This window comes from Hyaena hyaena, unplaced genomic scaffold (genome assembly GCF_003009895.1).
Source record: "Hyaena hyaena isolate Hyena2069 unplaced genomic scaffold, ASM300989v1 scaffold_223, whole genome shotgun sequence".
In the NCBI taxonomy this organism is placed as follows: Eukaryota; Metazoa; Chordata; class Mammalia; order Carnivora; family Hyaenidae; genus Hyaena; species Hyaena hyaena.
Genome location: NW_024080856.1, coordinates 317,167 through 339,937, shown reverse-complemented (window position 1 = coordinate 339,937; position 22,771 = coordinate 317,167). Strand labels below are relative to the sequence as shown.

Sequence of the window (22,771 nt, the reverse complement as noted above, 5' to 3'; positions counted from 1 at the left end):
ACCAGTTTTTGTTTCTCATGGCAGGAGCTGTGCAAACACTACCATTTCCTTTCTGTGACTGTCATCCAGCAAGGCCAATATGGCTCCCAGCACCCTTGGTCCAGTTTTTCTGGACCACATCAGGAAGAGAAAGAGAAGCCCAAGACAGAGAATGACATGAAGACTCTGGGCTCCTGTCTCTGGACTCTTCAGAAGAGGAAAAAGGAACTGCCAGGGTGCGATGATCTTTCTGCTAACTTCTGGAAGCTCCACCTCTGGGTTCTGGGATTCTGGACAATAGTACAAATCTTCATTGGGAGGTGGGGGACATTGAGATAGTGGAGAGAAGTTTATATTCACAGAGTATCAAACCCAACAGCATATCAAACCCACATTCAAATGTTTCCTGTTGAATCTAAGTAAAACCCAAGTAGCTCTAACAAGAGCCCGTGTTTCTGTAAGAAGGCTATTTAAGAGGCCCTCTTCAGCTGCTGAAGGCACAACAACCAATTCCACACTGCAGCATAATTTACAAAATCAAAAACAATACATGCCAAAGGTTGGCAATATAAGAACAGCCCAGAAATTAAAGGTCCAGTCCCTTAGTAAGCAGACCTTGATTCTGCTTCCTGTAATGCCAAAATAAGTTTGTAATGGAATGCATCACACAATTCTTATTAAATAGGTGGCTCATCTCTTATAATTAAAATACTGTACTTCTTTACCATGTCTCCAACTGTTTCTCTGACAAAGAGAAAGCAATAGAAAAGACAGAAGGGAACAAAGGAATACTCAGCAGACCTGATGACATAATAACAAGTCTGTATTCAATGTTTACTAAGTACTTTACTGACATAATCCTCAGAAACATTCCGTGAGTAGGTTCTACTGTTATTCTAATTAAAGAGTTAAGTAAACTGAAGCAGAGAGGTTAATCAACCTACCCAAGGTCACACAGCAAGTGATAGAACAAGGATTCAGACTCCCATGTCTGGCTCCAGAGTTTCACTCCTACTCCATTCCTACTATTTATACACAGATAAGTAAAATATAATTTAAAGATCACAAATTTAGATTTCTTCTTTTTAAAAAAATTGTTTGTTTCTCTTTTTCCTTCTTCATCTCTCACTACATTGTGAGAGTGTCTTCTGTCCTCCTTTGCTCATTTCTACCTCCTCCTGCAAGGAAATTACAGGAACTCAGTAGCTCTCCCCTAGGTCAGGGATGCATTTATTGCCCTCATTTTCATTTCTTTGGCCTACAGAGAAAAAAATAGTCTTCAGAATATAGATTAGGATCTGTAAATTGATCATTATCCAATTCCATCTCCAGCAAAAGTGATACCAATACTTAGTACTTTACAAATCAACATCTCAAAGCCTAGGGCATGTATTAAGAAGTAGAAAACATTTGTAGGCTTTTATGGAAAAGGGAATATATGGCATGGACAGAGCAGTGATTGCCTGAGTTTGCTCACAGAATACCACAGAGAACACAGAAATGGAATGAAATTAATGGCTCTGGTCCAACTTGAATGCATAACATAGTTCATTTGGACATCCTAATCCTGTGGATTGAATGATGTTGCTGATTGATTTTATTTTTATGGTTGGCTGTCTTACAGAAATTGGTATTTGGGCTGTATTTACAGGATATCAAAACAGCTGGTTGAAAAGTAAGTGGATTCACTCAAACTGAGTCCAGTAACACTGATTAAGTAGTGAGCAAGGGAAATCAGGTGTTTGAGGTTTATTGAATTTTCTGGTTGACTTGGGATTACCTGATAACCTCTCTTTGTTTCATTCTTTACAGTGGAAATTCTTATTTTCAAATATATATCACTCTACTCTGTTTACTTAGTGAAGCATGCTGAACATTATTTCATCATTTTTTTGCCCAGATGGGAGTTCTGAAATGGCCTTGGATTAACTTTTCTGACCATTGTCACTAACTGTAGGAAGACTTGCAAGTGTGGAAGGCTAGAATGCTGGACATATTCCTGGAATTCTCTTCATTTCCTAAAATTGGATCATTCTCTTCCATTCCTCTCCAGAATGGTGATTGAGTGATCTGATGTCTTCTCCCTCATATAAAAATGGATGAATTATAGATGAGTCAATTCGAGTTTTTATTTTGAAACCATCCAGAAAATGGATAGAAAATACTCTAAAATTTCATCTTAAAAAAATCAAACTCAAACTAATTCCTTTGCCAGTAGACAGAGGTAAAGCACAGGCCTCTTACTGACTGCAGTTTGGAAAGGTGAAATCATGTTGCCTGGAAAATTATACAAGTAGTTATAGAAGGTCTGGGAACTACTGGTACATTTTTTCTCCCTCAGAGACCAAAAAGAGTCAGGCATTCAGCCATAGGATTTTCTTATTATGTATGTTTCAGTCTATCACCTGTTTTGGTCTTTAGAGAAGCAATGGATGTCCAAAACCAGAAATTAAAGCAAGTTAAATGGAAAGCTGGATTCAAGTACAAGGGCCCAAAATAAATCAAGTTTCTATCTGAATGAAAACCGATACATCTTTGTTTCTGGAAATCTGTTGGCAGCCTGTAGCTCCCCAGGTACAATGGCCCATCAGAGACAGGAGGGTGCAGAGGGGAGGGAGATTGTGGGGGAGGGCTTCAGGGCTGGACAGAAATAACATTCAATTCCCAGGTATGAGCTTTTTCAGAGGCAGGGAGGAAAGAGAAAATGTTCATGACAGCTAATTCTACCCAAGATGCTTACTATGGATGAAACTCTGCTCTCCAGTTAAAAAAAATCCACTGCCACATTTTATCAGTCCTCAGTGTGGCATCAGAGTGTATTAGAGCATGCCTGCAGAATGGAACTACATGTTATCACACCCTGCTCATTCATTTTTTCCACTCTCTTCTGATTTGCACTATTTCCATTTACCAGTATGAAGTAGATAAGCAAGAGCAAAGTTTCCTATTTAAAGAAGAGGCTCATGGCAGGTCCCATATGAGCTCTCAGGTCAGATGACCTGGCTCTGTTAGCTCAGAGGTCTTTGAAGTTATACTTAACCTCTCTGTGCCTCTCTTTTCCCATCTGCAAAATGAGAATGAAAGCACCTCAGATCACTGGTGAAACGATCTGTCTATAATGCTTGGTGCCATTTCCGGGCATCGGAAGCACTCTCTAAATGTCAACCATTACAATTATTAAGTAAATTCTCTTTCATCAGCCACTTCAAATTATTCCCTCACTTTGCAGTATCTAACAGCTCCTGAGACCTGCTCATCCTCTACTTCCTTCCTCTGTACATTTTTTTCATAACAATAGACAAAAGAACCTTCATAACTAACTGATCAGCATAAGGGGGTGGAAGGTACCCAATGAGAAGGCCTTGGAACAAGGTGACCCTTAAAAGCCTAGAGAAGATTTATACCAAACTTCCAGAAGAGCTCAGATCTGTGAAGATGGCATTAATGAAAAGGAAGCCAACAAAGAGAGAAATTAATTAACTTAGACACCAGGGAGTTGGAAGTTGAGGCAGCTCACCAATATCATACCAGAAGTAGGATTTGAAATGGAAATGAACAACACCACATGTCCACCCACACAGAAGACCTAGGGTGGATACCTAAGTAAGGACCACTGACCAAGCCAACAATCTGGACTTTCTACTTGGGAGGATGGCATCGACACCTGTTGCAGAAAACAACTCCATGGATAGAAGGTCGTATAAAACTGAAAGATGCCAAGTGACTGACTTTGGAGCAGCAGGGTCTTTGGTGACAATTTTGTTCAAGTTGGCAACCTTGGCGTGTACATTACATTAGGTTTTCTACCAGGTTGGATGTTCTTTGAGTGCCAGGGTGATGACTTGCGTGTTTGTGCACTCATCACAACCCTAAAACCTGGAATGGACGATGGCTCATGTTAGGGGCTGGGTAAGAATTTATTGACTATTTTACCCTCTTCCACAATGAGACAGGTAGTTGTGGTAAATTGAATGGTGTGAGCACTATGGCAGTTTGAGGTGACATCTGTGGGGACTGTAACTACCTGAGAAAATAGTAACTGTTCGGAAGTACTTATGAGAAAAAAAGTGTTATTCTCTGTAACAACATAATAACCAAGATTTACAAGACAGCCCTGATATTAAGAATTTTCTTAAATAAAGTAAATTTAAAATATTTAAAGATTTCTTTAGCCAAAAATTAAAGCATTTCTTTAGCCAAACTCTGCTATCTAGAAACTCTAATTTTTTGAAGTGATATAAAAATCTACCTTTTTTCTACACACCTATGTTTTCTTTGCAAAAACATAATCTCCTTACACACTATACATAGTCTGGAAGGCTCCTCCTTGAGGGCCTAAAGGATTGCACTTGAAGACTGTGTTCAGAGTTTAATACTCTCAAGTACATAATAGCAAAACTGACAGTTCCAAGTCTCTTGTCAATTTTGTGTTTCAATCACATCCTATGAGAGGAGTTCACTCTATCCAACAGGGGTCACCAGTTGGGTTTAGATATGACCATTCTGAAATTCATGGTCCTGTATAGATGACTTGTTCTCAATTATGGTAATTAAGATGGTCAAGCAGTAAAAGAGATGGAGGGGATGGTGGGGGGAGGGGAGGGAGGGCGATGATATCAGTATCTTTTATTTTTTTTATTTTTTTTTATTTCTAGGAGAGAGAGAGAGACAGACAGCGTGAGCAGGGGAGGGTCAGAGAGAGAGGGAATCACAGACCGAAACAGGCTCCAGGCTCTGAGCTGGCAGTCAGCACAGAGCCCGACGCGGGGCTTGAACCCACCAACCACGAGATCATGACCTAAGCGAAAGTCGGACGCTTAACCAACTAAGCCACCCAGGCGCCCCAATATCAGTATCTTTATAGGTGTCCTCCACTGGGTCACCACGTGTGATCCTCCCAACATCCCAAGTATCACCATCCTGATGTTACCAATAATTTAAAGGCAAGGAAACTGAGGCTTAGAGGTATCTCACACAAGACCTCAGCTTATAAAGCAAAGCTGGGATTTAAGTCCCTGAAGTCTGACACAAGAAGCCTCTCCTTAACCATAAATTCACATCTTCTCTCACATCACTAACTTAGATGACACCTCCTTTCTCTTCTTTTGGGGAAGGCAAAGGCTGCACTGCACGTTTGTTAATAACAACTTCTCCTTCTTCTTCCTTCTTTTTCCTTCTTCTCTTTCCCCCCCTTTTTATTCCTTTTTTTTTTTTTTTTTTTTTTTTGCTTCCAGCCACAGCCTTTACTCTAAATTTAAAGAATGGACTGAGATCACATTGCCCATTTCAGATTAGTCTCCAAGTCTCAACAAACATTGCATTTCTCAAAGAATTGCCCTGCACTACGTCCTCTGAGGAGAAGGAAGGTGATTCTGAACAATGGAATTATCACTGGCCAGGTTTTGTAGTCAGGGCATATCTCTGTCGATAGGAGTGGTTCTCAGCCTCCTGGAATGTAAGCACCCATGCCACCAGTTCAGCCACTGAGATTTCCTAAGCACTTCGCAGGATGCCTGCCTCTTACAACAAGCAGGGGATTCATGGGGGTTAGGGGATGGAATTCTGGGGAAGCAATCGAGGTGCTAAAGATAAAATGAAGTGAGCAACAGAGATGCTGTCCTGACTTATTGGAACTCACTACCTAACTCTGTCTGGTACACAGGAGACATCTGAAAAATGTGCAATAAGAAGTATCTGTGGCCCCTGATATTAGCCCCATCTCTCTCACTCCTTTCTTGCGTTACCACCCATAATTCAAAAAAGTTAGGGGTATCTGATAGGATACTGGATGTGGTTATTAATCTTTCTAAGCCTCAGATGTCCTTTGGTAAAGTAGACATGATATTGGTATCTGCCTTGCAAGCCTTGCTGGAAGTATGAAAAGGGTTTATAAGTACCAAATGCTCAGCAGAATTCCTAGAATATTTTAAGTGTCCAACACATACTACTACATTCAGACCACAAGTGTCTGTACTCTTTGATGCCTCATCCAGGATCCCTGTTTCTTAACTTCAGGGAAAGAAGAACTATCAAGAGAATTTTTTTTTAATGTCCCATTATGTCAACAATGTTTGCTGAGATTAAGGATTCACCCTATACAGTTTGCAATCAAGTTGTCTAAGTCAAACTACCCTTTGGGCTGTAACAGGTAGCTTTGGGCATGGGCTACAGAAATACTCCTTGGAAAACATGGAACTTTGAATAGTCACTGCTAAGTGTTTGCTCACCAACCTGGGTTATATATACCCAATGTGTATATATACTCAGACATCAGAGACACACACAGATCACTACAATCTCAGTCTGTTTCAGAAAATTAGCTTGATAGTTGCCCCAGTCTTCAATTTGCTTTATCAGTGCAGACACAGCTCAATTCTTAACTGCAAAGTTGAGGAGTAGATAAAGAGAGGATAACTCTCTTCAGCTCATCTAATTGACATCTGTATGGTGCTCAACAGTAGATAGTCAATTACTAAATGAAAATAGATAAAAGCAGTACATAAGTAAACACGCATTTACAATCTCTAGTAACTGATTTTACAAGTAACATAACCTTTCAAGTACTACAGGAAAGGTTCCTAGAATCAATGAGTACCAGTTCCAATGTTGCACAAAGATGACATAAATTGTATGAAAGAGTAGTAACAGCCATTGATTATGTGTACACGTCTGTCCATACAGTAAAAAGCTGTCATTTTTACCATAATAGAACCTGTCAAACTCTTGCCTCCCCCTTTGGCTCCAAGTGACTAACACAGTCTCTCAAAGTACAGGAGGTCCGTGTCACGTTTTTGCAGAGATGACGCCATGGCTAATGATGGCAGTGTAGCTGCTTGGAAGTGGAAATATGTTGGCAGTGACTTGACAGATTCCTTTTTCAATGAATGGATTAAATGCACTAGGTGCTGTGACAACTCCTTAAACCTCCTCAAGGCAGGTTGTTGGCATCCTAAGAGTATCCAAAAACCAAACAACTAATTTAGTTTCATTTTGTAGACAGCCTGACATTCTGTTGTAGAAAGATCCCTTTCTTCCAAGGGAAAGGCAATGCATACACAGTGAGTAAGTCAGTGTTATGTGTGTGTGTGTGTGTGACAGATTCTCCAAGTGCATCGAGGAAAAAGACTGATCACAGCTAAAATATATTGAATAAAGCTATACTAAAGCCCATTCTAAGTGTTTTATGTGAATTAACACTCTTACTCCTCACAAACAATTGAAACTATTGCTATACCCATTTTAAGATGAAGAAACAGAGGCACAGAGGTATAAAGTAACTTGCTCAAGGTCACACAGCTGAGTGCTGGGTGTCCTTGTATGTCTGTCTATCCATCTTTTCCACTGCTCTGTCTTTTACTCTGATGATTATTTTGATCATCACTCTTGTATTAGGATCATTGGGGTTCTACACCAGGCTACAGAAATTATTTCAATTTGCTTTAATCTCTTCTTGGAGATACGAAACTGCCTTGAGGATACTGCTTTCTGGTGGCAAATGTTATGAAACAAAGGTAGGGCTAGGTCCAAGCAAAGTTGTGAAGCATAAATTTTGCTTTGGAAATGAGGGGTCTCAAGCTTTTTATCATAAAACTTCTCAAACATTTAGAAAAGTAGAAATAGTGGCATCATCTACCATCAAGGCTGGGCAACTAACATTTTTCCCTATTTGCTTCATCTGTATCTATATATTTTTGCCTTGAACCATTTTAAGTTAACTAAAGATGTCACAATTCTTTACTCAAAATATTTTAGCTCATCACAAAATGCAGACATGCTCCAACATTACCATCATATCATTATCCTGTCTAACCAAGGTCACTGTAGTTTTCTAATATCATTTAACACCAAGTCTCTGGTCTCTCATTTTCAGTCTCTTTATCTTTTTGGATAAAAGACACTTTTCTGCTTCCTCCATCCAGTCTCTCCAAACACAGTACCTTTAATTCAGCTAAGTGCTCTTTTCCACAAGACCTTGCTGAATCCTAGAGATGGGAATTCTAGTCTCCTGTAAGTATATCTCAAGTTACATCACAAGTATTCTGACCTTGAATACAAAGAGAAACAGGCAATGTAGACAGGTCTACTAAGCATTAGCATGGCAAAGAGAATATGTTTAGGCATAGACTGTAAACCATCAATTTAAAATTAGGAATTTAATAGATATCCCTCAGGATTGTTAAATCATCTTGAACTCCATGAACCTCATCTATGCATTGAAGGACCATTACCAATACACCCTACTCAAAGTAACAGATTGGCGACATGTGAGACAAGCGTAGAGAAGAAAAACACTTTTAGGGAAAACACTAAGGTGGAAAAATATGGAACCATCAGGCGCCTGCTATGGTTGAGCACAGGCTGTGTTGGTTGGATTGGTTATGGGAGCCCAAAGATGTAGAACCAAGTTTGCAGTACTAGCCCTCAGCCATAGCCAGTTTCCAGTGTACTCCTCTACCCCTCCAGTAGAAGCCACTATCCATACTCAAGCATAGTGTGGGTAGGGGGTCTCTTCCATCCATGCTTTATCTGAATACAAAATCTCTTGCCTCTTCCCTCAACAAATAGTGTGAGGACTCTGCCCTACAAAATCCTAATACCATTTCATGCCCAGCAACTTTAATATTGATGCAATGTTACTACTTACTATAAAGTCAAAATTCACATGTTCCCACCTTCCTCAATACAGCTAATATGGGTGGGTGGGGGGGTTGTTTCCTCTTAATCCATGGTCAGTCAAGGATCAGAAACTGCATTTAGTGGTTTTGTCTCCCTAGACTCTTCTAATTTCAAAGAGTCCCACACCTTCTTTTTGTCCATTACGATATTGGCATATTTGAAAAGTCCACCAGCTTTCTTTTAGCTCTTAATAATTTGATCAATTTCTTTCAGACTTTCCAGTACACAGTTTTAATTATAGAGTACTTACAATTTTGTAACCTATTCTTTGTACTAAACATTATTAATGCTATGGCATAAACATTTCCCAAGTTGCTCCATCATCCTAATAACCATTACCTTTGATATATTTAAATGTTCCATTAAAGAATGCTTTAGAATTAATTTAACCCCTGTCTGGTACTAGAGATTTAGATTCTTCAAAATTACAAATAACATTGTACCGCCTCATGAATATCTTTATGCATGTACCTTACTCATTTTTAACACTCTTTTCTTAAGTTTATTTACTTATTTTGAAAGAGAGACAGACAGAAATAGGGAGAGCATGAACAGGGGAGGAGCAGAGAGAGAGGCAAAGGGTGAGAATCCCAAGCAGACTTCTCAACTATCAACATGTAGCCTGAAGCAGGGCTCAATTTCATGAGCAATGAGATCATGACCTGAGCTGAAACCATAAACTGGTTGCTTAACTGACTGAGCCACCCAGGAGACCCCATGCACATATTTTTCCTGCCTAACTGCTCTGGCCAGAACTTCCAAAACAGTGTTTAGTAGAAGTAGCAAAAGAGGGCATCCTTATCTTCTAAATTTCAGAGGAAAATTTTTCAGAGTTTCATCACAGAATAGGATATTAGCTGTGGGATTTTTCATATATAACCTTTATTATATTAAGATGGTTTCCTTCTATTTTTTTTTTGTTAATGTTTATTTCTTCATTTTGGGGGTGGGTGGCAGTACAGAGCCCAATATGGGGCTCAATCCTAAAAACCATGAGATCATGACCTGAACCCAAATCAAGCATCAGATGCTCAACTAACTGAGCCATCCAGGTTCCTTTCTTTCAACATTCTTAATACATACTTTTCGTCCAAATACATTATTATTTTTCTAATACTCATTCATAGGATTTACTATTTTAAGTTTGTTATTTATCTTAAGAAATAAAAAATAAAGCACCCTGAAATTCACTGTTTTTTTAATGTTAAGTGTTCGCTCATAAAAACTTACTATTGTTAAATAGATGAACAAATGAATATGCAAAATTGATAACAAGAAACAAGGAATTTTCATCATCACAAAGTTCTGATGTTGAAACCAACAATAGGTTCCTGTCTGAGTATGAGTTGGTCAGTTTCATACATCGTAGAAACCAGTGTATGTGAGTTGACTGTTACATACTCAAGCTTTACATGCAATGCTCAGTTTAGCCACAAGAGAGTCTGGTCTATTAGACTGAGACCCTCCTTGAGGATAGGGAAATGATTTTTTTACCTTCATATCCCCAGTAACCAATATTTAACACTTAGTAGACATTTGCTTTAAAATGAAGTTACGGCTGACTTCTGTTATCTGTAGCAGATTCCAATCCTTCTATCCTACAAAGCCAATATCCCAAAATATACAACCCATAGGATACTACATCTTTACTTCTGGACAGAGTTTTGGTTCTCAGGCTCTGTCTTTGTCCTACCAGGATTAGATGAGTTGGAATCTAAGAAAAGAAAGGAAGTTAGGGTTTCCTTCTCTTTTCTTTGCCTTGACCAGCAGTCTTCTCTGGTTTCCTCTCCTTGAGCCCTCTGAGTTCTCTGAGATCTATAGTCACATTAAAAGTAAACCTAACTGAATTTAATAGCACTTGACTGTCATTGTCACATATAACCCTCATAAATTAAAAATCAGTCAATCAAACAAACACACAATATAGCTCTGGCCTCAAGAATGCTACCCATGACCATGGCCCCCAAGGCTCTTTCTTTCTTATGTTCTGATGCCCAAGAAAACAAGATGTTAGGAAGGGCATTGCTGGTACAGTGAGATGCTTCCTCATTTAGAACCCCACTGTAGTAATGTCTTGGAATTTCACTTACCACAAACACAGTTCTAATCATGCCATCAATTCCTAGCTGATCTCTTAGCTTGTAACTACTGCCCACCTCTTCTCAATCCACCCTTCAGGTTATTTTTGGGACATTCTCTCCATCATTCAAATATTGGTGAACTTCTCATAGTTCATCCTCATATCCAGAACCCTATATGTAACATAAAATATCCTTTCCAATCTGAGATTAATCTCCATAACCTTCTTTACCAGCATCCTTTCTTCTCTGCATGAACCCTGCCCTCTTTCAACTCTCCACACTTTTTTGCCATTCTTTCCAAAGCCTCAGTCTTTTCACAGAACAGGCTTTTGCCAACATCACATCCTCCACATGGAATGTTCTTAAATACATGTGCCCCCGGTTCTGTGTCCCCTGCTCAGAAATTGTCCACAATTTACTGCTCAAGATACACTTCCATATTCCTTCCACTTTGAAACCTTCCCTGAGTTTCTCAAGCAATATTTTTCACCTTTTCTCTATGCCCAAGTTTATGCTGGCACCTTCTGCCATGTTGGAATTCTTCATGCATACCACCATTTCTGCTCACTCTCTTTAATTCCAGCCATCCTGGCCTTTCAAATGTCAACCTTAAGGCTTTGCCCTGCTATTCACTTTATGGTCCAACAAGGTTCATAGTTTCTCTCTCATCTCCTTCAAATCGCTGCTCAAATGTCAGCCTGTCTTAACCTTAACTCTCACCTTTCTTAGGACAGCAACCTCAACCTAATCAATGTCTAGCCCTGTAGTCAACCTCTTTCATAGTGTTTGGAATTGCCTGACATCAACATAGAGTTGATCTTCATTATTCACAGGTTCTCCATTTACAAACTCCCCTACTTCCTAAAACTGATTTGTAACTCCAAAACCATTACTTGTTGTACTTTTGCAGTCATTTGCAGACATGCTGAGTAGGGAGATTTTCGAGCATTCAATGCACACATTCTCAGCTGAGGCCGAACAAGGTGATGTTCTGCCTTGTTGCAGCTCTAAGGGTGCCTTCTGCAGTCTGCTTAATACCTAAGTTTCATATTTTTGTGTTTCTGTGATTTTGCTGTTTAAAATGGCCTCCAAACATAGTGCTGAATTGCTATCTAGTGTTCTTAAGTTCAGGGCGCATATTATTTAAACTTTGCTCAGCCATGAGTTATAATTTTGTTAGTCATGAGTTCAATGATAACCATTCAATAGTATATATTAAATAAGATATCTTCAAACAAAAAAAAAACATAAATTAAGGTTCTAACTTGACTGGTTGATAAAATGTTGTGACCAGAGGCTCATAGGAACATAACCTTGCATTTTTCCCTAGGAGCAATGGTTCAGTATTCACTAATTCAGTATTTATGGCATAAGATAGAAGCTCCATACAATCAGGGCTGTACCGAACTCTAACATGGCCACATTTCCCTGCCTATAATAATGTTTGGCATAAAGTAGGTGGTCAATAAATACATGTTGAATTTCACCGAACCAGGAATTGTTCAAAGATAGAGACTATTTTCCCCTATCTTTGTGTCACTGGTTTTTTTTTTTTTCAATGTGATTCTTTTTTTTTTTTTTTTTTTAACAAATAGTTTATTGTGTCACTGGTTTTTAACCAGGCTACTATTAAGTTCTTAGTTAACAGTGGAAAAAAAAAATGAATGAATGGACTGTGATTCTCCTATTCCCAAATAGCAAGGCTTGGATTTTATCAAGAGCTTTTCATCCAGGAACACTAAGTACTATTCTGCTACCATTTTGTAACTATTGCCTTATTTGAAACATTATCCTTAAGACAGACTTTCATGCACAGCGTCAGTCTTGGATGGCCATTGCAATGCACCCATAATATGTTCCAGAATGCTCGCATCCATAATATATTGAAATTGCAAAATACACAAAAGCTTTTCTTTTAAAAAATTTTTTTAATATTTTATTTCTAAGAGAGAGAGAGAGAGGCAGACTGACAGACAGACAGACAGCGTGAGCAGGGGAGGGTCAGAGAGAGAGAGGGAGATACAGAATCTGGAGCAGGCTCCAGTCTCTGAGCTAGCATTCAGCACAGAGCTTGATGCAGGGCTCGAACCGACGAACCATGAGATCATGACCTGAGCCAAAATCGGGTGCTTAACCAACTGAGCCACCAAGGTGCCCCAACACAAAAGCTTTTCAATGCCCAGGCAGAGTGCATAACAAGAAAAAGCAGAAATCTTTGATGCAGTAATTTAGTGTATCTTTATCCCCCCAAGGCAAAACATATACAGCCTCAATCAAACTATCCAGACAGATTTGAACTTGGCCAGGTTTAAAGATGTTTCCAAACAGAGACTCAGTCTATTTGCTTCAAATACATCTTCTAAGAACCATGTAAACCTCTTCTTGATGCTTTACATCTTAAAAAACAAATAAGATTTTTTAAAGGAACAGTAGAAAGTTCATTGACTATTTTCATGGCAGAATTGAAAATTGATTTCTCAATTTTATCTAGGCTGGTTTAGGCCTCTGTGGATGCTAAACAGGGGAAAAAAAGAATGCTGTGATTTAAAACCTACAAATGAAATCTGAGGAGTTACAGCAATTGTTAGTTTTGTATACAATAGCATCAAGTTGGATACTGAAGGGGAAAAAAGGTTGGGTAAGCTCATTAAGTTCCCATGTATTTGCTGGGGGAAGAGAGGGCAGGGACTCTCGTTTTCCCTTAAGACCCTCCAAGAGCTGACAATGACTTCAGAGAGCAAAATCTCCTCTATAGTTTTTTATTTGCTAAGTATTGAGCACTGACTTTGTATTATGCACTTACTAAGCACTAGGAAAATCCAGGGTCTCTTCCATTCTTATATCTCTACTGCTAATGTCTGAGACACACATGAGCAATAAGTAATGCACCCTGGCTGTGTGAAATATGGTAAAAGAAAAATATAGAGGCCATGAGAGAGTAGAGCAGGGGCACTTAACTTGTCTGGAGGAGGTCAGGAAAGGCTCTCTGAATCAAGTCACTTTGGGAAGAAGAGCAAGGAGCAGGATATAACCAGGTTAGAAGAAAGGTAGTTAACATTGTAGGGAGGAAACTCAAGTTGAAGATTCTGCTTTAAAAGCACTAACAGTTCCCTTTCATCCTTCAGTTCCAGTACTTTCTGATTCCCTTCCCCATGCACCTTGATGGGAACACAGTATATATACTTTTTTTAAAGTATTTTATTTATTTCTGAGAGAGAGAGAGAGAGGCAGGCAGCACTAGCAGGGGAGAGTAGAGAGAGAGGGAGGCACAGAATCAGAAGCAGACCCCAGGCTCTGAGCTAGCTGTCAACACAGAGCTCGATGCGGGGCTCGAACCCACGAACCGTGTGATCATGACCTGAGCCGAAGTCAGACGCTTAGCCGACTGAGCCACCCAGGCGTCCCAGTATATATACTTTTATATTACCTATGTTTCGACATTCATCATCCAGATCAAATGACCATTTCACTAGGAAGCCTTCTCAGACTTAGTATGATACACCCTCATCCAAGACATAGTTAATTAACCCTTGTCAAGTATCTTTAAGCACTTACCACAGGCACTGTAATCATTTTTCTAACTATAAAAGCTATTTGTTAGCAAAATGAACTATATCTGACTCATTTCTTTGTCCCTGGTGAAAATGGGGAAAGCACTTGGCACATTTTTTTTTTTTCTCAAGCATTTCTAGGACACTGCTTCTCTGTTTTATTGAACTGGATTACTATTTATTGTCTGCAAATATGGTAGACGGTCCCAGCAGCTTCAGCGCCTCATCATCCATTGAATGGTCTCCATTATTCAATTTTGCTGAAAATTCCAATTTACTTTGGGGACTCCTCTCAATGTGAGTGTGACTTAAGATCACCTGCCTTATCCTGATCATGCTACATAGGGTAAAAAAGGAAATGCCAAGGCCTTGCTGATGATACATGGCAGCACTCTCTAAATGCTGTCAAATAATCCAAATATACAATGAATGAGAAGTGAACCAAACAACTTGTAAACTTCCAAGCCTGTTTACTCATGATTAGTATGTATTAAAGTTACTGGTATTAATAGGTGCTAAATGATACTTTGTTAGATGGATGGTTGGATACATGGACAGAAATTCTGATTTTGGATCTTTGGTGACCAAATTAGAATTACTGGTGATTTGGAATCCTGACATGTTTAGCTGACTGTATTTTCACCTCTGCCAAGCTCTTTGTGTTGAGATGTCTAGCTAACATGAAGACAAATACTTCAACAATTCTCCTGGTAAGTTGTTGCAACACAGCTAGAAGTGGGGCAGAAAGTATAGAGAAAAGTCTCAGATTTCTTAGATCAAAGTTCAACTTATACAACTGTGAATACTTCATTTTTTGATAATCGTATTCTCCATTCTTGGGTTTTCCATCTGTTTAAGGGATGTAATTTGCTACTCTTAGATGATACTCAATTAAAAAAAGATTTAGGAAAAATCACTAGAAAATTATTTTTAATAAAATATATGAAGTTTACTAGCTTTGAAATCCTGAGTGAAAACTAACAACTAAAAATAACATCAACTCACCTGCCATTAAGTCGTGGGCTAAGGCCATTTACTGATGAAATGAACAGGCAGGAAACAGGCAAGTGACCACAGAACCACTTACTAAGAGTATTTCCTTTTGTTATAGTAACTGTAAACTATGATATGAAGAATATTTCCCATTTAAAGTATTTTTAACTAAACAACAACTGCGAATTAAGACTGGCAGGTAATCAATAGTCAGGGAAAAGGAGAGGCACAGATAAGGCTTAGAATAGGTTCATAGAAAAGTCAGTTTGAACCAAGTTCCATCAGACAAACCAGTATTCCAGTTTCGTGAGCTTTACAAAGGACAAATGTAGTAGGCAAGGCCAAAATTTAAGAAATAACCAAATATATTTCCCAAAGTACATTTTTGTATAGTACCAAGGGATCCACTAAAAAGCAGAGAGAGGACTATGCAATCAAATACATTTGGAAAGCAGTGCAAAATAAATCACAGAGTTGCAAGTGGCTGCCCAGAGACTCACTCTGGCCCCTGACCTCTTTCTGTTGGCTTGCTAATGGTTTTAATATAATTTTGCAACTTGTACGGAAAAACAGGCATTTATAATGCCTGGAAGAGAACCCAGTACAAAGTATATGCTTAACAAATGAAAAGTGACTTTCAACAAGAAATTTCAAATGAATGAAAAATGAATTTTTACCTAACAACACAGAACTCTATCTCCTCTCTTAGAAATGAAATATTTGGGGGCACCTGTGTGGCTCAGTTGGTTGAGCATCTGACTCCTGATTTAGGCTCAGTTCATGATCTCATGGTTCTTGGGATTTAACCCCATGTTGGGTTCCATGCTGACAGTGTGGAGCCTGCTTGGGATTTTCTCTCTCCCTCTCTCTTGGCCCCTCCTACCACTCACACACTCGTGCACTTTCTCTCTCTCAATATATAACTTAAAAAATGAAATATCTAACTAAATTAATGTAACATCCTATAAACGATTATGCTGTTCATATGGGCCACGTGTTTTCTTTCTTTTTTTTTTAACATTTATTTTTTATTGAGAGACAGAGCATGAGCATGGGAGGGGCAGAGAGAGGGGGAGACACAGAATTTGAAGCAGGCTCCAGGCTCTGAGCTGTCAGCACAGAGGCCGACGCAGGGCTCAAACTCACAAACTTCGGTCGGTATCATGACCTGAGCTGAAGTCCGACGCTTAACCTACTGAGCAACGCAGGCACCCCAGGGCACTTGTTTTCTAATGGGTCAGGGTCCATGCTATTCCTTAACATTTTACAGTGACCCACTTTGTTCATTCGTGTTATATGCCCAGCCCCTAAAGGAGAATTCACTCTTAGAGAATCACATCATTATATTAACAGCACTGGAAGTCCCACACAACTTCCATGTGAACATACAAAAAAGTGTCTCAGGTGTATATGTAGAAATAAAGTTGCTAAGTCCATCGTCTTTTTTAGGTATTTTCAAATGGTTCTCTCATGCAATTTTATCAATTTCCATTCCAACCAGTGTAGTTGAAGAATCCCCACTTCCTTCCACCCTCACCAGTACATGATACAGTGCAAATACACTTTTTATTTCGTAATGATGGGCATGAAATGCTATTTTATTATTATTTTAATTTGCATTTTTCTAACTGATGAGGTTGAGCCCTTTTGATGTATATTTTTATCCACAAATCACCTTTACAGACCTTCAGTTCATTTTTAAAAATTTAGATTCTTTTATTACTAATTTGTAGAAGTTAAACATTTTTGTATAACAGTCCTTTGTCAGTTAAATATATTGCAAATAGTATCTCCTAGTTAATAGCTTTATAATTTAACTTTAGAAATGGTATTGGTTTTCATTTCTCCATTTACTCCAGCATTGTTTGCTATTGAAAACAATTATAAAGTAAGTCGAGTCCACCAAATAAAAAAAGAATTACAGAAATCTTTGCTATATTTATAAAAAGAAGCTATATGGGGCACCTGGGTGGCTCAGTTGGTTAAGTGGCTGACTTCATCTCAGGTCATGATCTCCTGTTTCCTGGGTTTGAGCCCGGTTTCTGACTCTGTGCTGACAGCTAAGAGCCTGGAGCCAGCTTCAGATTTTCTGTCTTCCTCTCTCTCTGACTCTGCCCCACTCACACTCTGTCTCTGTCTCTCTCAAAAATAAATAAACATTTAAAAAAAAAAGAAGCTATATAGTAACTATGATTACCAAATCAACATAAATTAATATTAAAACTACAATGTTATATGAAAAACAAGTTGCAAATGGTTATGCATGGAATGGTATCACTTTTGTATAATTTAAAAAACACAGAGCAAAACTCTCTCTAGTTTATGGGCAGCTGCATGTACTGCAACAGCATGAACCTCATTGGGACAGAGGCATAGGAACATCAGAATAATAGCATTGGTGGAAGGCAATGAGGGGAGCCTGGCAGTGAGGATGGGGAAGTAAGGGAGACTGACAGCGTTTTACTTCCTACAGCTGGTGGAGAGGCACCTGAAGCAGAGATGTTAATACATTAATATGTTATTGTCAAGGCTGTGATGTATTATTGTCTACAATTTGTGTGGCTGTGTGAATCACTTCATACACACTGATAGGGATACATATCTACACACACATTTAAATTTTTTAAAAGAGCTCACAGAAACATTGCATGTTGTTAATGAACTAAACAATTCCTTATTATTTAAAAAATATGGAATCGAGAAAAGAACCCTATTTTATCTTATTCATTCAAAATTTTATAGTTATTTGTTTCCCATAATTCAATGTTTCTTATAATATCCACAAGACTCTTTTTCTTGTCCATTTGTCCCCTTTTTTCCTTTACTTCCTATAGTTGGGGTTTTAAGTATTCTATGGAACACACCTGAGAAATGAAATACTGTGTGAGACAAGCAGGATCGGGAGAAATTAAAGGAAAAAAACACTGACATTCACTGAAGTTAATGTCAAACAAGTTTGATTTTGACAATACACCAAGAGTTAGTTGGAATGTCTAATTTTTTTTTTAAGTAGCAAAGAACTTTATTGCAAAAGCTTGTGTCCACAACACTGCCTTATTGTAAACATTAACTCTTCGAGATGCCTTACTTTGAAAACTACTGATGTAGATAACTTTAAAAAATTTGATAGGAACCATGCTGTATGCTCCTAATGTTCCTTAAAACTTGTAACTTTACAAGAAAAAAAAATTCCACTTTAAAATTACAAAAGTTTATTTCCTTAGAAACTATTTCACTGCACAACTATTTTGAGCTAAGCAATTATCTTTTCTAGGCCATAAACTACATTGCTATTCAAATAAATAGAATTATCGGACACCACAGGCACTTATCTTATTTACTCATAAGGCTAGAACATTTTAAAAATAAACATTATAATACATTGGACACTGCTCTGAGCAGCACGTAAATCGCCATTCTAGGGCCTGCACAAGCACATCACCATTTTGCTGCAATGTTCCCCAGCTATTCTACAAACAACACATGAACTGAGGCTAATCATTTGTATAAAACCTTGTAATTTTAAAAAATCTTCATGGGGGTGCCTGGGTGGCTCCATCAGTTAAGCAGCAGACTTTGGCTCAGGTCATGATTTCATGGTTCATGAGTTTGAGCCCCACATCGGGCTCTGTGCTCACAGTTCAGAGCCTGGAGCCTGCTTCAGATTCTGTGTCTCCCTGTCTCTCTGCCTCTCCCCTGCTCATGCTGTGTCCCTCTCTCCCTCCCTCTTTCTCTCTTTCTCTCTCTCTCTCTCTCACACACACACACACGTATACAAACACACACAAATAAACATTTAAAAATTATGTAAAAAGTAAAAATTAATAAAAATACTTTCATGCATTATGTTACCAGATGAGAAACTGGAATATTTCATACATTGATGCCATTAACAGACCACAGGGTGAGATTTATCCTACCTATTTTACAAAGGCTCAGAGAAGTTCAGTGTCATTGGACTGATCTAGGTCACACCTCAAGTAAGTGATAGAGCTGAATTAGAACCTAGAGCAGGTAAGTCCAAATGAAGCACAGCCTTCCAACTATGGGTATGGAGAGCAAACTTTATATTCAAACATCAGCCTTGGTTTGGAATGCTGGTCCCTCCGAGCCTCACCTCTCCTATGTAAGGTGGCCATCATGAATGCACTCATCTCAAGGCTTGCAAACACAAGATAATCCATGCCAAGCATCAGTGAATTTCCACTACTGTCATTTCAAAATTTTTACCACATCATAATGATAGTTTAATGCAAACCAGTACTCAGCTGTACAATGTAAGGATGTTATATTCTAACTTATTTATTCTTTTGCTGAACACTCTTCTGGAGAAACTGGTATTTTAAAATAACCTGTTTGAGGAATTGGAAATGTGTTTTGCTTTCTTCACTAGACAGTTATGCTTATAGGGAAAACAGTCACACAATATTTACACAATAGAGACAGTCTCAGATATTTAGATTTTTTTTAAGCCTCTGAGTTTCTTTGATTTCTCCCACTTTGTCCTGAGGATAATTAGTATATTGGCATTTGATGAGGTAGGTTGTGATTATTTCTTGCAACTATCTGCTCCAAGTTTTCTAGCCATGACTCTGTAAATAGGCTTCAGAGCAAAGAAAGCATTTTCAGAAAGCTTTTCTCTTTATACTCAAACTGAGCATAACAATGAAGACAGTAAAGGCTGTAATAACAGTGGGAATCTTCTTAGAAGACTGGGGCATTGCTGGCACCATACATTTATCTAGGAGGATGCATCATGACCTGTCTTATAACCAGGTTTTCCAGAAGACCTTCTATTTCATATAATTCTATTTTTCCTCTAATTTCTGTTAATAAATGCAATGTGATTTCATAAAGATTCCAAGTCTTCAGATCAGAATTTGTCAGAACCATAGTATAAAGTTTTAGTCCAGAAAATCTGTCTTTTTGTGTAGTGTACACATGCATGTATGGATCAGTAATATACTGGCTGCATTATGTACTCAAAGTTCAGATACAAACTCTCTCAGTGTGTTATTGTGGCTTCTCCATTCTTCTAAATGCCTATATGAATCCCTACTTAAGAGTTTTGGAAGATTCTTGTTACTTGTTTGTATTAAATGAACAATACGATTTAGAGTAAAAAACATAAGTAAAATAAGCCATCAGTAAATGCTCCCTGACAGTTACTTTGTGTCCAACAGAAGATAATGTAAAACTACTGAGATTTAATGAATAAAGAACATATCACCACAGCAATTATATTACTTGGTATTGAGAACTAGAATATAAATCAGAGTTATACTTTGGGATCTTGAGAACCTGAGAACAGAAATGGGTCTGATTTGTGCCTCAGCTGTTCAGTGCCTAGCCCCATGTCTAGCATATGGTAGGCAACTGATGGGTACTTCCTGAATGAATGAATGAATGAATGCATGAATGTATGAGTAGAGTTGGGTCCCAGAATTACTGTGCCAAAGAGCAAAGTAATTTATTCTGCACTTAAGGGAAACAAATGTAGGGCATGCATGTTGAAATTTAAGTTAGCCTCAAATTTTGATGAAAAGAATTCCACAAATTACCATTTACAACTTACTGATGATAACTCTGTAAAAATCAGTCAACAGTAATTTGATTGTGGTGAATCCTAACTGAACAAGGTACTCTAGTTGACCTAATCTGCAGTCAACCAAAATGAATCCCAGTGACCCAGGACAGACCTTTCCCAAGCAAAGACCATTTTTTATGAGAAGGTCTGGGAGAAGATCACACAACAAAATATATTGCAACATGAGTATGCTCTTTAAGCTTAAGGTTGGTTAATTAGAAAGCATGGCATCCACTATTAATTTACTAACTATCATAAACCATAAAGAGGGAAATTGGAGACATCTCAGAACACAGACGGTTTGAGAATTGCTGGATACTGCAGATTTTAGCAGACAAAACCTTACAAAAAGTCATAGGAATCCAAAGTGATTTGTGTGTTCCTCAATGGTGCACTGTTCTATCTTGACTTTGCACCCAGGTCATTCCAGATCTAATTCTGTTTCCACCTTTGCAAATAAGGTCGTTGCTACAACTGACCCTTTTATATTTTTTTTTCAGGCCCTGCTGCAAAAAAGAAGTATGTCAGTTATAATAACCTGGTTATCTAACCTGTTTCATTCTGTGGAACCATGGAAGAGGAAGACCTTCAGTTATTTCGTCACCCAACCTGGCATAGGACTTTTTTGGTCCTGCCTGCTGCCCATCACTGGAGGAGCATCCCCGGCCAGGAGACCAACGTTAGAGGATCCAAGTGTCCTACACAGCTGCTTTATGAAATATTCTTACTTTATCTTGGCTTAATAAGTCACTGGCATCAGCACTGCCAACTCGGCTGCAATTTTGGACCTTCCCTACCATAGGGAGTGTTGAGACTCAAGTCCCATCCAGGCTCTTTAGGATGAACCACTGAGAGCCACAGAGAACGTTTTGGGGCTGATCTGTCTTTCTACGTATGTATTTCCAGACTGCAAGGTTTTGAAATTTTCTGTACAGTTTGTGAGGACTTTTGCACTTTGCCATCTGATGTTGTACCTTGGTTCACTGTTTGTTTTCGAATGCCTTGTTTCCATAGAGCCCTATTCTCTCAGACAAGAATATTTGGAAAATTTTTAAAACAATTCAAATTTTAAAAAGATCTCGGCAGACTAAAAAAGAAAGAAATGAAAACCACATACGTAATGACTGTATAATTATGATTATAGTACCACTGCAAATCATGTTATTTTTTTAACACAAAAAAAAAGATATTTAAAGACCAAAAACTGTGCTGAGAAAGTATGCCCCACCTATCTTTGGTATAAGGATAGGTCACATGAAAGGAAGGTATTGGCTGAACTGAATAGAGGTCTTGATCTTTGGAATGCATGCCAGTAATGTATTTTACAGTACATGTTAATAATTTATGTTCAATATTTGTATTTGTGTTCTCTTTTGTTATTTTAATTAAGGTATATGGATATTTTGCAATAATTTTAATAATGATTAAGCTATTTGAAGAAAAGAATATGGATTTTTCATGTCTTGAGGTTTTGTTCATGCCCCCCTATGACTGACCAGTGTGATAAGGACTTTAAAAAAAAAGCATGTATGTTTTTTACTGTTTGTAATAAGTACTTTCGTTAATCTTGCTGCTTATGTGCCAATTTAGTGGAAAAACACCCTTGCTGAAAAGCTCCCCCTTTCCATTCTCTTTCAATTCTGTGATATTGTCCAAGAATGTACCAATAAAATTCTTTGGTTAACTTTTTTATTTCCTGAAACAGATATTTTTAGTTGTTTATCCCCTTTTAGTTATATAGCTTATTTCATAAAAGCTTAAGTTAGGGAACACTGTGAACCACGAAACTTGTGAAAGAAATGAGCCTTCACTCACAGGTAAAGTCCTATCTGAAATGTAAAGACGAATCCAGAGGTGCTAAATGCTCTCATAAAAAAATGGACCTAGCCCAAAGCCCATGTATT

General features: G+C 38.3%; 1 protein-coding gene across 1 annotated transcript in view; it reads left to right on the top strand.

Moving 5' to 3' along the window:
• Positions 1-22,268, top strand: part of GRM7 (glutamate metabotropic receptor 7) — an 898,068-nt gene extending 875,800 nt beyond the window's left edge. Inside the window, exon 10 of the mRNA XM_039243211.1 lies at positions 21,368-22,268. Coding sequence (XP_039099142.1) covers positions 21,368-21,417 — 50 coding nt within the window. The 3' untranslated portion in view covers positions 21,418-22,268. The remainder of the gene's footprint in view (positions 1-21,367) is intronic.
• The last annotated feature ends 503 nt before the right edge of the window (positions 22,269-22,771 follow it).